Consider the following 18,775-nt stretch of genomic DNA (forward strand, 5'->3'; position numbering starts at 1 on the left):
AGGGTTTAATTTAAGATGTGATGTTCAACTTATTTTGTGATTTTTCAAAAGTCCAATAATAATTTTCAGAACTCATGATCAACACATCTACTCTTATGAATTGGTTTTGGAAATGGTTTTTAGAGGTATTGACAACAGTATGATGGAATTTGAGGTGCGTCAACTTAGAATGTAATTGTTTTTAGTTGGAATTCAAAGCACAAATCAGGAACAATTGAAGAAAAAAATTAAAGGAAAACTATTTGAAATAAACAACAACAAATTCAATGAGCAAGAGACTAATTCGGTTAAAATAGATTCTTAATACAAAATCAAGTTTTCTCGTGATCACACAAATCAGAAACAATTAAAGAACAAAATTAAAGGGAAAGTATTTGAAATAAAAAACATCAACCAATTCAATAGCAAGAGATCAATTGATTCTAGAACGAAAAAGTAAAGATCATATCACACACATCACATGACAAGAGGATCAAGTACGGTAGTCATAGTTTGAATTAATCATAATTTCTTTCGATTTCGGCGCCTTCCGGTATCATCTTGTTGCGGCCGTTTTTGCGGACGGTTTTCTAAATCATTGGGATTGAGCACTTGTCCAATAAAGAGTATTGTTCCATAGCAATTTTCTCTAATCAAAAACATGAAAGGGTGGTCGGCTACAAAGTCTATCGGAGGCGGCGGTGAATTCCAGCCACCTCCACCCCTAAGTACAGTAATTGTCGCTGCGGCAGCTTCAGTTCCTTCTTCATTTACTTCAATAAAAGACTTGTGGTACATGCTTGAAACATAAAGTTCTTCACTTACAGGAGAGTCCTCCACCATTTTTGTCAAACCCCCACCTGTTTTAGAGAAAGGTAAAACCACTCCTAACTCCTTTAGCATATCAGAAGTCTCAAGGCCAAAAGAAATATTGAATCTTGGAATTCTAAAGTCGCCTACTGGCACTGAATAATCACTAGGACGTGTACGCTTCAAAAAATCAGAATCAGAAGCTACCTTTTCAATCAAAGCTAACAATCCATCCTTTGCATCAGGAAGATAAAAGTACATAGAGAAACTACGCCTACCCTTATAAGAAAGTTGAAGGACTTTAAAACCATCAAAAGCACTAATGAGTTGGTTGTACTTACTCGTCATGAAGGGAACTTTGACTGAGCTACCATTCACAAGGTAAAAATCATAATCTTTTGTTTTGGATTTATCAAACTCATACAACCATGCTCCTCTAAAGTATAGTGCATTTGCAAAGATAAGGTTGGTTAAGCTATCAACTGCATCAGGTGGAAGTAGATTCTTTATAAGACCTTTTGTCTCTTTTTCAGCCCATGAATTCACTTCTTTTGCAACTTTAAGTGCCTTTAAAATAATATCAAATAAAAATTAATATTACAAAAAAATCATTCAGATAACTAGCAAGACGTTGACAGTTTTCAAGTTGTTGATATTTGCTATTATTATTCTAAAGTGCTAAAGAATATCCTAAACAAATTGAATAAAACATGGTAAAAATAGAGTGATGATAGATTAATATACCTTGGTTACAAAATCAACTGAGGCAATATTGGCTTTGAAATCAGTAGCGACACTTTCTTTGAAGGAAGGTTGAATAGACAATGATCGTTGAATCCATACACCATTGACGAAAGACACCAGAGGTCCGCAGATGGGACGGTTATCGGCTGGTGGCTCATAGGAAAGATTGGAAACGAGTTGAGAGCATAAGGTTTTGAGTTGGTCGGTAGAGTCAGACTGGAGGAATTCAAGAAGCTGGTGTTGTGTGGAACCCTCAGAGCCAACAGCAATGATACTGAGTATGATTTGGAGCGACAATGGCGAAAACACAATGTTCTTTTCTTTATATTCTTCTTTGGAGAACAAATGTTTGGCTATGGCCAATGAAACCTCCGTTAGGTTGGTGGTTGATTCGGCGAGGAGATTCATTCTTCTTCCGATTGTAAAACCCTAGGGAGGTTGAAAAGAGAGTGGCTTGGTAAACCGTAAACCCTTGATTATATATTTATACAAAAGATGGGTGGGAAGTTACGCCAAAATATAACCGGCGCGTTGCGCATGATAGATAGTTGAATATGAACATGATCATTTTAAAAATAACTTTAGAAAGAAAAGTAATTATTAAATGTAAACATTATTATTTTATTTTATTTTTAATATTTAGTTAAAATATACATTTAAACACAAATTATTATATTGACCATAATGCAGTTATTTTTTCTTCTTGTGTTCAGTATTTTTAAAGTTTCAAATGGTAATTTCTTTACGAGAGTTATGTCAAGTGTTTCTTTAAAATGGTAGTATTGATGATTGTAGTTACTTTTATTGTAATATACAAATTATAATAAATTTGTTTTCATTGCATATTTATAATAATTATTTATATATAGCAAGTAATAAAGATATTAAATCGTTAATAAATATATTTCTAATTATAATAAAAATATTGAATATGTAATGATATGTAATAAAAATACTGAATATTTCTAATTATAATAAAGATATTAAATCATTAATAAATATTATAAATCAGTTTAGCTATATATTTTTGAAAAGAATAAATGAGTATGAATGTATGATACTAACTATTGTATCATTATAAAAGAGGAAAATGTAAAAATAATTTTTAAATTTATTTCATATAATAATACTAAAATATTTTTTGATATAAAATAAAGATTGAAAATTTGTATAAAAGAAATATTCTATAGATTGAAGAGTAAAAAAATTAAGTAAAAAGTTATTGCTTTTATGATAATTATGTATGTCACTTTTATTATGTAGGAATTGTGAAAATCAATTTTTAGTGCAAATTCATAATTATTATTTTTATTTATAAAGTACTAATTAGATATGTTTTAAATTGTCATAAAAGTATTAAATATGTAATAATTATATTGAGAAAAATATCTAATTTATTTTTGGTATGATATGTTTCTTTTTAAATGAATAAATGAATAGGACACTAATCCATGCATAATTATAAAAAATAAAAATTTAAAACATATTTTAAAATTTACTTATGATGATATTCTAAAATTTAATTGCCCATCCCTAAAATATAAAGATTTAAGAGTTGTGTATTTTTATCTCATTAAAATAAAAGTGAAGATTCGTTTTGGTCTCTCTCACCAATGTTATACAACATAAATGATTTTTTTCCATACTTTTAAACTGTGACTGAACTGCCGTATTTATTTTTTATTTTTTAAATTCAAAATTGTGTAAGATTACTAAAAATAATGAGAATTACTTATCATGAATGTACATTGGTTTAGTAGTAAAGACGTTAGATCTGGTTTAAAGGGCCTGAGTTCAATTCTTTATAAAAAAACAATTTTGAATTTTTTATATTATTAATTCATAATTGTTTGAAAATGAAATTAAAAGTAAAAATCGTTTGGCTTTTCCCCGATTATAAAATATGAGGATGGGTTGAATAATGGGAACACTAGTATCCACCCCAAACTCGGCCCATTTATTTCTTTAAGTATATTATTATTTATTTTCATAATTTATATTGTTAAATATGTGGATGATAATTTAATTTTTATTTATTATTTAAAATATTTGAAATGTATGTATGAAATTTTATGAGATTGTTTTATTTTATTATTTTGATTTTAGAAAAAGTAAATATTTTTATTTAAAAAAAATTGATTTCACTAAATGGATGGTGGCGGGCGGGGATACCCGAACCCGTATGGAACGGGTTTGGGTTTTAATTCTCCATCCCCGTTTGCATTTGGGGCGGGGAACGAGAATTAATTGGGGATTCGAGTTTGAGTTTGGGAGAGGTAAAAACCGTCCCTGCCCCGTTGACATGTCTATGTCCAGTCACGGTTTAAAACTAGGAAAAAAATGCTTTGATAAAAATATTAACAGAAGCACTAATATGGTCTTTTTAAATTTTATAAGGGATTAAATTGGGTCCATTTCATTGTGAAAGACTAATTTGAATTGTGTAATATTTGTAAGGGACCAAAATGAGTCTTCATTCTTAAAATAGTATGAAAGGTGTGTATGTAAAAACAAACTATTAAATGGAGAAGAATCAAAAATAGTTTTCTATAAATAGATTTAATGATTAAAATTAATTATTTTGGAAATGAAACATATATTTTATAATAAAAAACAGATAGGTACAACCCGATCCCAAGGATCTAGGTAATGCCAAAAAAATTAAGCTATACTACGAGTACTCACATGAATATAAGTACTTAACTATTTATTTGAATTACATCTCCATATAATACTATCTAAAATTTTTTCAAAAATATTACGCTCTAAACTCCTTCGGAGAAAGGTGATCTCATTCCTACCCCTCCAAAGCTCATAAACAGTTTTGACAACAAAAACTTTCAAAATTTTCCTTTTCTAACCTTTTTTTTCCTAGTTTTCGTGATCAACCAATCTTTCTCATTATTCCATTCCAAAAGACTTCTAATTATGCATATCCAATTTAAAACTTACTCTAAATCTCATTGAGAACACAACAAGTAGAGAATAAATGGTTTAAGCTTTAAACTTGATCACACACACACACTACACTTGGGGTCTAACTGCATCCCAAAATGAATGAGTTTATCCTTTGTATGGAGTTTACCATGAAGGACAATTCAAAGTGTGAAGAGGAATCTCAATCTCGCTATGTTGTTAAGCATGATTTTGTGCCAACTGACCTTCTCTTTCTCCCCTCAAAGGGCTTTGTACATTTGTCCCGTATGATACATGTTGCCTTGCTTAACCTCTTTCTAATACGGAATCTCCCTAACAATGTCTCTGCACTTCATAACTTTCCTCATGATCCACGAACCTTTGTTGTTCATCGTCTAAGTCATAACATCATGCTTCTTGAGATAGTAAGTGTCAACCCATCATACCCATAATTTGTTCGCCTTCATTTGTATGTTCCATAAGAGTTTTCAAATGGTGGCCCGGTTCCATTCCTTAAAATCAATGACATTTAGACCACCCACACCCTTCGGATTATAAATTGTATCTCAAGAGATAGGTATTTTTCTCGTTACTTCACCTGTACCGCTCCATTAATAGCTCATGCAAATAGATTCAATATGTTTAACGACCTTTTGGGGCATAGGAGAAATATGCATCCAATACATCGTTATAGCAAACATAATACTTTTTATCAAGTGGTATCGGCCTACATAACTTAAGAGATTCGATGTCTATTGATACAAGCCGTAATCTTCTCAATCAAAGGTTTACACTGGTGGACAATGATTTTTTGACAAGAAAGAGGCACAACCAAGTATTTAAATGCAAGCTTGCCTATAATGAAACATGTCTTGGTAGAGATCCTGGCCTCTATATTCTCTTTCACACCACCAAAATACATATTGCAATTAGTAGGGTGGGCAATCAGTCCTGTAGCTTTAGAGAAATTGTTAAACTCCTCTATCAACAATTGGACAAAAACTTCATCTCCACACATGAACAATATTAAGTCATCTGCAACGCTAATGTTAGTAATCTGGAGTTTATCGCACCCAGGATGGAAATTAAAGTCATGGTTCTCCTCGAGTTTCCTAAAGAACCTATGGAGATATTCCATAATCAACACGAATAACAAGGGGGAAATAGGATCCCCTTGTCTAAGTCCCCAATGCACTTTCAAGGAGTTCGTAATACAACCATTGATGTTATATCTATAGGAGACAGAACTCACACACATCATAGTCCATTGAATGAATTGTGAAAGAAAATTCATTTCACACATAATGCTCACTAAAACTAGTCACTCCACCGTGTTGTAGGCTTTTTGAATATCCATTTAAATGGCACAACGAGGGGAGATATGTTTCCTAATATTAACCCTCATTAACTCATGTGCAAGCGTTTATGTTATCATGGATTAATCTACCCGAGATGAACACGGATTGGCTACCATCAACAACCTCATGAATTAACCTACTTAATTTCATAGTCAAAATTTAGAAATGACCTTGTAGATTGTACTGCAGCGGGCTATGGGCCGCATGTCCTTTATCCTTTTTGCCTCCGAAGTCTTAGGAATAAGAGTGACTAGTGCACAGTTTGTAAAAACAAACATTTTATTACACACAAAGAAATCTTGAACAGCCTCACTAACATTCTTTCTTCCCTGTAATTTCCCAAGTGTTTTTAAAGAATTTGGAAGTGTACCCATCAATACTCGGGGCCTTAGTTTCACATATGCTAGTCACAGCCTTCCAAATTTCTGTAGGTGTTACTGGACAAGTTAGGCTATCTTTGTGCAGCTCCTTCAATTGAGGACCACTTCCAATGGCCACAATGTTAACATGTCTCAATTCCTCCTTTCTAGTGCCAACCAACTACCTATAATATTTCAAGATTTCATGTTCAATAGCCCGAAAGTTGCAACCCTTAAAAGTATTAACTGAAGCATAGGTTATTTCAAAAGCATACTGTGATGAATATGGTAAACTGACTCCTAGGAGACTTGCTAAATCATTTGAGTTGGTATCGCACCACCTTTCATACAAAAAATTGATGTTATGACATCATTTCAATAAAAAGTCTTTAAGCTTCAACACAAACATAAACTTTGTATTAGAACTATCATTCTCATAATAATCATTCTTTGCATGTGAACAAGGGCTTGACATCAAACAAGCTTCCATAATGAGCATTAGATGAAGAGTATTATCTCAAGGGACAAGTTGTCTCTAGAGCTCTTTTGAGCAGGGGCAAGAGTATCTCAAAGTTTGAGGGACAGAGAAGCATTTGAATACCGCGTCGAGTAAGATTTCCATAAATCTGGGGAAGCCGCCTCTCAAAGTGCCGCGTTATCAGGGCAGTAACCCTAGCATCATTAAGACCAACTCCAACATTGGTTAGTCAGGGGCATTATTCCAAAGTTCATAATATTGAGCCAAACTATCTATGTTGATACAAATTTTAGGAGTCCTCTCATGGAAATTTCTTCAAAGTTCCTACAGACTGGGGAAGGGTAACATGCATGGGCATTTCCTTCTCTTCATGAGGTGATCAGGTTAAGTTCAAGCATGAGCTAAAAAACTTGTGAGTTTAGAGAGAATGTCAGGAATTTGGGATCTTTATCATCAATAGAAAATAGAGATTTAAATTCCATATTATTAGCATTCCTAGGCAGGAGTAAGGAATCCATCCTTTGAGTTCCTAGAAGATATCCATCTTCACTTCGACACATTGCATATAATAATTATCATTGCATTTGCATTGCATCATCCAAAACACGTAGCATATTCACCGAAGTGGAGCATTACGCTAAAAAAATCTCAAACATGCATTGAAGCATAAGCAAAAATTCAAAGTCTTTCTTACAAGAACCCCTTTACACCTTCATAAAATCCCGAGTGGTATTCCCCGGAGGTTTTCGTACAATCATATCTTCTTGTTGTTGCTTTATGAAAACGTTCTTGACCTCATGTCAGTTTCCCACAAATCTACAATCTTTCCTTTTGCCTTTTGCAAGCAGTAGTTTCCAACCCATGAGTTATGAATGCTTCTTTTTTGATCCCCGAATCATGAGTTTCCATCCCTCGAGTTGTGAGTGCTTCTTTTCCAACCCCTGATTTATGAGTGTTTGTTGTCTAACCCCATAGTTGTGAGTACTAGTTTTCCTACCCTTGAGTTATAAGTGTCCGTGTTCCAACTCTGAGTTGTGAGTGGTTATCATGTACTCTCTAATAGATATCATGTACTCTCCAATATATATTTTTCAGTGTAACACCCTATTTCTCCCCCGGTAATTATAATGAAAATCAGAGTATAAAAATTCCATCCAACATATGGGATATTACATTCGCAACTTAATAACAATGACATACACGCCTTTAATACGGATACGTAACATTTTTAAATAATTAAACTCGTATTCAACCTATTTAGTCTCTTCAAAATAAACCAACTTTTATTAACCACGCATCGGAATCACAACTTTAAACTTAGAATAAAATAGCATCTTATCTTCAACGTAAAAACCTCTTCAAAGAAACAACAAGTCTTTTAAAGGAAAACAACTTAGAAATTCAACAACGGTAACAAATTAACAATAAGGAAAACAATTGTTCGTCCCCTCGAGTGATACGTATCAGAGCGACAACACCGACTCACTAACAAAAGTAACAGTTATCCTTCTTGATTACCTGCATGTTACCAACATAGGGGTAACATTCAAACAGAAGCGGTGAGATATCGAACTATATAAACGAGTGTATGATAAACAGTATATTAGAATTCGAGTATATAAAATCACCACTTCATACGAACAATTATATCAATCATCACAGTTCATCAACACACCAACTTAAATATGCAACTTAGAATGCGACTCAGGACAATGCACATGCATGTGGTACCATTGGAGCAGAACTCTCAACTTAGAAATCCGCCAGTTAATAGAGGTGTCAACAAGGCATAAGCCTTCAACTTAATTTTCCAGTACAGGCCGACTTACCGAGCATGAGCTCCAACTTAATATGCAATAATAATTTAACATTGGCAAATTAAACTGCAATAATAATTCAACTGCAATATACAACTTATCATCATTGGCCATAAGGCTTACAACTTTATCTTTTCCTATAAAAGAGGCAATTCTATCAACTTTACATTACCTACAAATTTTACAAGTTTTCAACCAATTTTCAACACAACAATTACATCAAAACAACCTACACCCGTTCCATAATTATTCGGACAGTTTTCGACTCCAACTAGTTAATTCGTTTATCGTTTAAAGGTTACTAATATTCTATGCGATATTATTTCCGTCAATTTCCTACTATTAAACTAGTCCTATCGTTTAAAGGTTACTAATATTCTACTACAAAGTACTTATCATATGCTATTACTCTCACTGTTATCAACATGCTCTGCTACAAAATCTTACTTCTTCCATGTCAATAGTTAAGTCTGCTGCTAATTCAAATTTACTGCTACTAATATATTACATATGTTATTTATCCACTTATGTTATTTATGATCCTTTTGTTAATTATTCAACTTCTTCTAAGCCTCTTATTGAATTAGTCATGATTATGCTGATTACTCAAGTGTTAAATTTTCATACCATACTAGAGTAGCTCTTAATTGTATTCTGAAATCTACGTGTCCATATTAGTGGAATACTATTTCCATATCAGACTAAACAAACCAATTAAACAAACCAATTAAAGAAAATATTAAAAATTAGTGTGGCCCCCGCCACTAACCTAAGGGACATTCATCCCCCTTGAAAGGCACCTAGGGTGCCCACCCAGGCTTAAGGGGCGCCCGCCCCTCATCTCATGTGGTCCCCGTCACAAAATTCTTCTTCCTCCTTTATATGTCTCCTTCTTCTCCTATTTCCAGTTTTCAGTCCTAATTCATCATTCAATTTACATAGCATCCAGAAATTCCAGAATCCAATTCATATTATATTGACACGAATAAATTTTCAACAACATATTATTCACAGAACAAAATTAGCTTCATCATCGATTTCAAAAAATTATTTCAACAATAATATCAACACAGACAGCAAAACAACCAAACACAGAGCAGTAATTTTAACACCCAAACCCCACATATTATTTATCAGAATCCCGGTTATAGAGTTGAACCCCACCTTTACCTTGGATTGAAGGTCACTCTAAAATTCTTTGATTGAATTTCCCATCCTTGTCTCTATGTGTTGCAGCTGTTAGTACCTCTCCAAACCCTTGCCCTTTTTGCTTTTGTCTGCTAACCTAGTTTTTGTATACTGATACCTCTAATGTTATATTTTCCTCTAATTCCAACATAATGAAAACTATATTTTTCTATTACTTCTAATGGGCTAAAATTACACTCCCCACTTACTACTGCTAACACAATAACTAGCCCACTTAATAATTAATCTCATTTAATCTATCATTATTTCTACAAATATTTCTATAACTAAACCGACTAATTTAATCAACTAATCACATAACAACTTATATCGGCATTTCACAAATCTCAACAATTCACGACATTTAATCAACAATAAATTAATTAAATTATCAATTAATTACAGGCGTTACATTCAGCACTGAGTTATCTTATCTCATTTGTGAATCTCCATAATGTCTGATTTCTGCCTTGACCATGAGAAGCCTTATTCCCCAGTGGGGTCCGTATTCACCTTTTGCAAGTGTTCTTGGTGATCGTTGCACATGATTGCCTTTAACAGTTAAAATGCGAGTAAGAGTCGGTGTATAACCTTTCTTACTGTCCAATTATTTGAAAAGCCTTACTTATACACTGCTTTAACTTGTGGGATAATTTAGTTCTTTTGTGCTTACAAACATCAATACACTCTTGAAATACACCTTCGGATGACACCTCTTTTCAAAGTCCACTTTCGGATGTCATCTTTTATTCTTACCTTTGCTTTATAAGTCCATTAATTGGCATCTGTTATTATTTTCTCTGCACTCTAAGTCCACATTATTCGACATTTGTCTACTTTGTAAGTCCATTTAATTGTCGTCTGTTATTGTTTTCTCTATTCTATAAGTCCACATCAGTTGGCGTCTATCTGCTTTGTAAGTCCATATCACTCGTCGTTTGAGTTATTTCTACTCTGTAAGTCCACATCAGTTAGCGTTTGAGTTACTTTTTCTCTGTAAGTCCACATCAATTGGAGTTTGTTTGCTTTGTAAGTCCATTATTTACGTCTGTTATTATTTTGTATGCTTTGTAAGTCCATTTAATTGGCGTATGTTATTATTTTCTCTACTCTGTAAGTTCATATCCGTTGACGTTTGTTTTCTAAAAGTCCACCTTTGACTGGAACTTTTTTTTGAATCTTATTCCTCAGCTAAATTCTATTTTTTTGGTGCAACTTCGCTTGGTTGAGCATTCACCTCATCCTTCAAGAAAATCTTGCTGGAATATCACCCATACATAAATTGATATTATCAGCCAAAAACAGCAATACACCATTTTCTTCTCCCCAGAGTGCAAATATTCATGGTTCTTTTGGAATTTAATCCTCTTCTACCTTGAATGTTCGAAAGACTAACGTCAATCTCAACTTCAAGTTAAGATGATTAAATAGAGGTAGTTGTTACACCCCAAATTTTCCCCTTATAATTTAACTTTTATCTTGCTTAGACTGTTCATTTCATTTGCATACACCTCATTAGATCATGTCATAATCAAGCATTCATTCAATAAAGCACTTTGGTTCAAAAGATCAGTGGAAATGCAAGTTAGGGTTTCTATTGGTTTTGACGCTTCTACATATCAAATGAACTCGATTTTTCTGATTCTTCCTTTATTTATTGAACTATGGAAGTAAGGTTTTGATTCATGGCCACCACTAAATCTCTTTCCTTTTTTTTTTCTTCCCAAAAATCTCGATTCAGTAAGGAAAAAGAAGCCCTGTCTCAACCGGTGTCTCCCGACTCTTCTCTCCCGAATTCGGCGCATGAGCTACTTGTCACGTTGGTAAGCATATTTGATTTTTCATCTTTTCAATTTCCCCATCTCCCATTCTTAGGTATTCAAAGGTTCAACTTTATCTAGAACAACATCAAAGGCTTCAAAGGTTTTTTAAAATCCATTCTCCATATCAATGTCCCTTACTCTCACTCTTCATAAGTTCAATCCCTAAAATCAAAATTGATTAATTGACTCTTTGAGAAAACTTTATTCTCCAAATTCTTGTTGATTCAGAACAATTACAAAAAGCTCTCTATAGAAGAACACAATCCTCAAATAGAATTGTACTGTGAGAGATATTCATATATAGATCTAACGTTATAACTCCCTTTTTGTATAATTTAATTTCTCATTTCCTCGTAGATATGGGCAATTCTAGTTATTTTTGTTTTAGGATAATTTGAGTCTACGCATGTGCTCAACCTACACATAATCAAATTTAAGGTTGGTCTTAGACATCTTAACTAAAGTTCTTTTATTTTTGTTTGCTTTCAATTTTAAACTTCAATTGAATGGTATATGTTGGTGGAATCATTTTATAATAATTTTATAATAATTAATACTTGTTATTATTTTTTCTTGGGTTTTAAAATTCTGAGCATGTTTTGTCTTAGTAATTTTTAGAGATTTTAGTGTTTTAGTTCTATATTGAGTTTTAGAGTTGGTTCCTTTCTTATTGAAATCGTTTAGATTTTATGTTCTTGAGCGTTAAGAGTTGTTGTTTTGCTACTGCATTGCTTCTTATGCGTTATTATTGAAGGAGCTTTAATTGTAAATTTCTATAGATATTCGTTGAAGGACACAACTTTGTATCTCACCGAGAAGGAAGCAAGATCTTCACCTTATCAAGCTCCTTCTCATGTGTATTAAAAATGGCTACAAACAAATACTAAGAAAAACAATATAACTTTTTATTGAGATTTTTTTTAAAGATCTGTCTCACACTGAAAGCTCATAACAAGCATATATTAAAAAATGTTTTAGGGGAAAATCAAATTTGAATGTATCACTGTTGTCATGGGTTTATTAGGGGCTGGCAAGACAACATTTATTTCAAATTTCAGAGCAAAAGAGAATCTCAAATTCTGTGAATAATATTGCACGTATATTATGTTCTTTACTATTTTACCTGCAATATTTTCTTAATCAATTTACTTGCTTGTGCTCAAGTTCTCGCACTTACTTATTTATGCTTGTGTAAGTGTTTACTCAAATGAAATACTATTGTTTAAAGGTATTAGCTTAAGAGCAATTCTTGCATGGACACGGCCCTAAATCCACATTTTTAGGCACAACCAATAAGAAAGAGTTTTTTTTTAAATTTATTTTAATTTTAATTTTGTTTTTAATTGGATTCACGGGGTGGTTGAGATTATGAAGGAGAGAGAAAAATTAGTATTTGTTTTTTTAATTAATTAAAATTTTGTGATTGGTTGTGTGTAAAACAATTTCTTAGGAATGTGTCCACCTAAGAATTTTCCTTAGCTTAATTGTCACAACTAGAAGGTATAATGTTTTATGTATATTGAATGATTGAGTCATTGGCTGTGTTGGGTTTAGCGGTAGTAGAAATAGTTTAAAATAATAGCAAGTAGTGTGAGAGTTAGTATTGAAACATTTAGTAACACGGAATAAGACGCACCACATAAGTAATCAACTTATTATAGGAGGAGAGTAATAGTATGATGAAACCTTCATTGAAATTGATATTGGACCTTAAAGGCTTAAAGGCTTGAATACAATTACACATATGCTTGTCTATTTATAGGTGCTTTAGGATGTTTCTAGAATATAATTATCTAGACTTTTGTTTGTCTTTTCTACTTTATATTGACTTAAAACACTCTAGAAACATGTAGCAACTTTAGACTATTTTAGTTTTCTTTAAACATTGTCATATATTTATGCTAGAATATTCTAGAAATGTGCATCAATTTCACCTGGCGGATATGCTTAAAAGTTGTAGCTAATGCTTAAATACATTACACATGGATACATTTTACTTATAAAATATATATAAAGTGGAAATGAATATAAATAAAGTGGAAATGCTTAAACACATTACACATGGATACATTTTGCTTATAAAATATAAATAAAGTGGAAATGAATATAAATAAAGTGGAAATGCTTAAACATATTACACATGGATACATTTTACTTATAAAATATAAATATGAATAAAAGATAACCTTCTAACTAAGACCATATAAAGTGGAAATCAAGTATGCTAATGACAATGTAACAATTTATGACAGGGGATGACGATAACATTCATGTTGTGTATATACCACATTAAAATACCACAATTTATGCATACTCTCTTTTCTAATAGGATTAGCTAGTGTTTGGCAGAGGTATTTCCTTATATATATATATATATATATATATATATATATATATATATATATATATATATATATATATATTACTGCTATAAGACTTATAGGGTGTGATAGTTTTATATACATGAATAATTAGTATGCATAATTCTTTTTTGGTGTAACTATTGTATTTATCTAAGTTTTTTTAATTTTATTTCAGGAGTTATTGTTAAAAGTGAGCCTAATTCTTCTTTGGAAGATATCATCTGATGAAGTTGCAAAGTTTAATCTTTTCATAACATCTCTTAGTATAAAATTTCAGGATTACTATCTTTTCATAGAATCTTTTAGTATAAAATTCCAAGATATTAGTAATTTTGATTGTATTATCACATTTCTTATTTGAGATAGAATTTTAAACACATTGTATTTGTTTAAAGTTTTATGTTTCATATGAAGATTTGAAAATACTATGCATGTTTTTCTACGTCTTGATATTTATTTTGTTATGGCAGGATAATTTTGTTTAAAAATAGCTTATAATAACGGAGGCTACAAACCTCCGCAAATTAACTATGCAAAAATACCTGCGTTCATTAAAAACCTCCTCAAATATACCACGGCACACTTTTAAAATCCACAGAAAATATTTTGTAGAGGTCTATAACCCCCGCAAGTACCAACAAAAGGTGCATTTTTTTGTAGTTGGTTTATGTGGATTTATTTTGAACTTTTGGAACAAGTATTCAAGTTGAGATAGGAGAAACTGTTCGAGAATCAGTTTTCAAGGCTTTCATTAGTTGAAAATATGAAAAATGGAATTTATTTCAATTTGGTTTAAGAGAATTAAAGCTTTCAATATTTAAGCCTCATTTTGAATCCAAACATGATAAAGTTGTACTTTGGTTCATTGGTTTCACCAACATACTTTGAACCAAATCAAATTGACAAAGATAATTCAAAGTTCATGGTTTTTTCCATCTATCTTCAAGCATGTCATTATTCAAATCCAAGACTTTGCAACATGAAAGCTTCAACGTCTATTCAAGAATTCAGGTTCCATGAATTAATTCTACATCTATAATATAAGAAAATTAATGGTGGTGGAAAAGTCAAAAATACCCTTATTTGTTTTTTTGACACCACATTAAAATTGTAGTTTTTTGGTCTTTGTGCCAAAAAGTTCTTAATTTTATTGTTAAAATAATACAAGTCTTGTATTTTATCAAACTTATCAAATTTCTCTCCATTCTCTATTTTTTTTTCTATTTCATCACTTTCTCACTTCTTTCTTCCATAAAAAAAATATTATTATTGATATATATATATATATATATATATATATATATATATATATATATATATATATATATATATATATATATATATATATATATATATATGTTTATATACAAAAAATGATATTTATGATCAAAATATTTTTAAGTAAAAAATAATATACAAGAAAAATTTATTCAAAAAAATCTATTATTGATATAAATATTTTTATATACGAAAATTTAATATTTATCCAAGTATTGTAAATGATACCAAAATAAAAATAATATTTGTATACGGAAAAAATCTATTATTTACGGAAAATGGTATTTATGATCCAAATATTTTTTAATCAAAAATGATATATGGGAAAAAAATCTACTATTGATCTAAATATTTTTATATACGAAATTTACTATTGATCCAAATATTTTTACAAATGATACCTAAACAAAAATGAAGTTTGTATACGAGAAAAAAATGTATTATTGATCTAAATATTTTTATATACGAAAAATGTTATTTATGATCCAATTTTTTTTTATTCAAAAGTGGAATAGGCCAAAAAATCTATTATTGATCTAAATATTTTTATATACGAAATTTGATATTTATCCAAATATTTTTGTAAATGACACCTAAACAAAAATAACATTTGTAAATGGAAAAAAATCTATTATTTACGAAAAATAGTATTTATCATCTAAATATTTTTATTCCAAAATGGTATACGGGAAAATAATCTACTATTGATCTAAATATTTTTATATACGAGTTATACAATTAGTTTAATTTAGGTTTAAAATTAAAAAAAAAAACATGTATCGTTAAGCGTCATTCTTTAGTATAGGCTTAGTTAATTAGTTTTTTTTTATGGTGTGTTTTGTTTCTAGATTTCAAATTATATTTCTTGGAATGATATTCCGAGGATTATTATTCCTACTTATGTGTTTGGTAGAAATTAAGATTTCCTAGGAATAATTATAAGTTTATTTAATTTTAAATTTAAAAAAAAACAAAAAAACAAAAAAAAGTGTTTAGTAATACGAAGTTACATTTGGTTGAACTAATTCTTATGAGAATGTTATATTCCCACCCTTTAAGCTTTGAAATAAAAATAAATGAATCATGTGTAAATAAGATTCCTGTGAATAAAAATTCTTTGGAATAATTTCTCTTTCTAGTACGTTTCAAAAATTTAAATATATGTTTAGATGCTTCTCTTGAATAGTCTTTACCCATTATACTTTTACATTCTTTGATTGAATCTTGGTGACTTACTTTGTTGAGTCTTGACATGATTTGAGTTTCTCTTTGTTGTTTGATCATTCCTTTGCCTTGAGTTGTTTTGTGATTGTTTATTCTTGAGTCAGGAGTTATGGTTTGTTGTATGCTTGCTTTGTGCTTCATATGTTCCCTTAGGGCTTCTTAAGTCAACTTAATCTTTGATTAAGATTGAATTGAGGTAGACTTTAGGCCTTCAATCTAAGCATGACAACACCTAGTTAGGGTTCCCTTCCATCCAAATTTTAGGATAATATGTGCATATAACATTAGGTTAGTTTCCCTTCTTCCTTCCATCTTTTAATTTATTTTCTTAAATTAAAATAATAACTTAAAAGATCACTTTATATTAATAATTATAATTTAAAAATGATTCATTTAGTTTTTTTTAATAAGCAATTGGATTAAAGACGGAGTATAAGGGGTACTCCAACCGAATATAACACGGAAAGCCTCTACTACTCAAAACACATGAGCGGTAAAGTATTCCAAACATGATAGTTACAATTATCCGCTAGTTTATAATAAGAGTTAAGCCAATTCCAAGAATTGAAGAGAATCTCCGACATGCACTCTACGAAACTAAAATGTTCGTTCTTAAAAATCATTGCATTACGTCTATTCCAAATACTCCACGTAGTTGCTAGCCAAATCACCGCAATTATCACCCTTTTGGTTCGATTCTTCACCTTTTCTATGACAAAGAAAAAATTCTCAAAATCTTCTAAAGATAAACCATCAATATCACCTATCCAGTTGAAAACTTTACTCCAAATGCCTGCCACCACAAAACAGCCCCCAAACAAATGATTGATGCATTCCTCTTCCAAAGAACAGAAAACGCATACCACCTCTTCTTCATTTGACAGAATTCCCCTCCTAAGCAATTGGTCCCTAGTGGCTAGTCTATTGTGGATGATCCTCCAGCCAAAGAATAAGATTTTAGGAGGGGATTTTACCTTCCATAGATGTTGGGATACCTTTACGATGTTGGCATCAAGGGGTGGTCCAGTTAGCTTCGTTTTGAACATGTCGTAGCAAGTTTTGACAGTGAAAAATCCGTCCTCGTTAAGGCGCCAAGTGAAGGAATCCTTTTCGTTCATCATGGGTTTGACGTGGCTAATTCTGTCCTCCATCTCGCGACGTAGCAGCTCAGAATCGCTACTGCCGTCCGCAAACTGTGCAGCCGTGTTCCATCTCCATCCAGCCTCCGTGTATTGTCCCGCTTCAGCCACTGTGATGCTGTCATTTTTGGCCTCTGCAAGCAGCTCCGGGAATGCACTCGCAAGAGACTGCAATTCGGCCCAGCTGCTGTACTAGAACGGTACATCCACTCCGTTTCCAATCGAACAAGTGACAGCCCCTGAAAAATTATCATTCAACAAACGGATATAGTTATCAGATAAAATCATATCCCTCCACCAAATTGAGTCATATTTCTCCACCACCGAAGAATCACCAATGAGCACCTTCCTCTTTACATTTCCGTATCGAGAAGTAATGATGCCACGCCACACCGCTTCTTCTTCTACTAACATTCTCCATTTCCTCTTACTTAGCAATGCGGCATTCATAACCTCGACGCTTTTTACCCCAAGACCACCTTCTTCACGATTTTTGCAAACAGTATCCCAAGAGATCCAATGAATAGTTCTCTTTAAGTCGCACCCGCTCCACAAGAAGTTGCTTTGTATTGATTTTATCTCGTTAATGATCTTGGTAGGTGCTTTATAGAAGGATAAGGAATAGTTGGGGATGGCATTAAGCACGGAGTTAATCAAGCACACGCGTCCCGCTATGTTGAGGTGCCTTCCCTTCCAACCGGCTAATCTCCTCTTCAAGTAAGCAATCAAATCCTTCCACATCGAAATTTTCCTTGGGTTATCTCCCACTCTCACCCCAAGGAATTTAAACGGCAGCCTATCCACTTTGCAAGAAAGAAAAATGGAAGCCGCTTGGCTATACCACTCGTTCACATTGATTCCATAAATGTTGCTTTTGTTGAAATTGACCTTCAAACCCGACATCAACTCAAATCCCCTTAGAATAGATTTCAAACACCACAAATTCGCCGTATCTCCTTCCGCCATGATAATGGTGTCGTCCGCAAATTGAAGTATATTCACTTCCTCCGTATCATTTATCTTGAAGCCCTTAAACTCCCCTATATCGGTTGCTTTTTTCACTAACGCCGTTAGCACCTCCGTAGCCAAAAAAACAAAAACGGGGACAAAGGGTCTCCTTGTCGAAGACCTTTCTCAATCTTGAAGTCCCTAGTTGCACTACCGTTGATTAAGACGGACATACGGCTATTGAAAACGCATCCGTCCATCCATCTTAGCCAATTAGGTCTGAACCCCATTTTAACAAGAACATATCTCAAAAAACTCCAACTAACACGATCGTAAGCCTTCTCGAAATCT

General features: G+C 32.1%; 1 protein-coding gene across 1 annotated transcript in view; it reads right to left on the reverse strand.

Annotated features, from left to right (window-relative positions):
* Positions 1-397: 397 nt before the first annotated feature.
* Positions 398-18,775, reverse strand: part of LOC131655342 (serpin-ZX-like) — a 41,285-nt gene continuing 22,907 nt past the window's right edge. Inside the window, exon 3 of the mRNA XM_058925227.1 lies at positions 398-1,356. Coding sequence (XP_058781210.1) covers positions 502-1,356 — 855 coding nt within the window. The 3' untranslated portion in view covers positions 398-501. The remainder of the gene's footprint in view (positions 1,357-18,775) is intronic.

Source organism: Vicia villosa, linkage group LG3, assembly GCF_029867415.1.
Source record: "Vicia villosa cultivar HV-30 ecotype Madison, WI linkage group LG3, Vvil1.0, whole genome shotgun sequence".
Taxonomy (NCBI): Eukaryota; Viridiplantae; Streptophyta; class Magnoliopsida; order Fabales; family Fabaceae; genus Vicia; species Vicia villosa.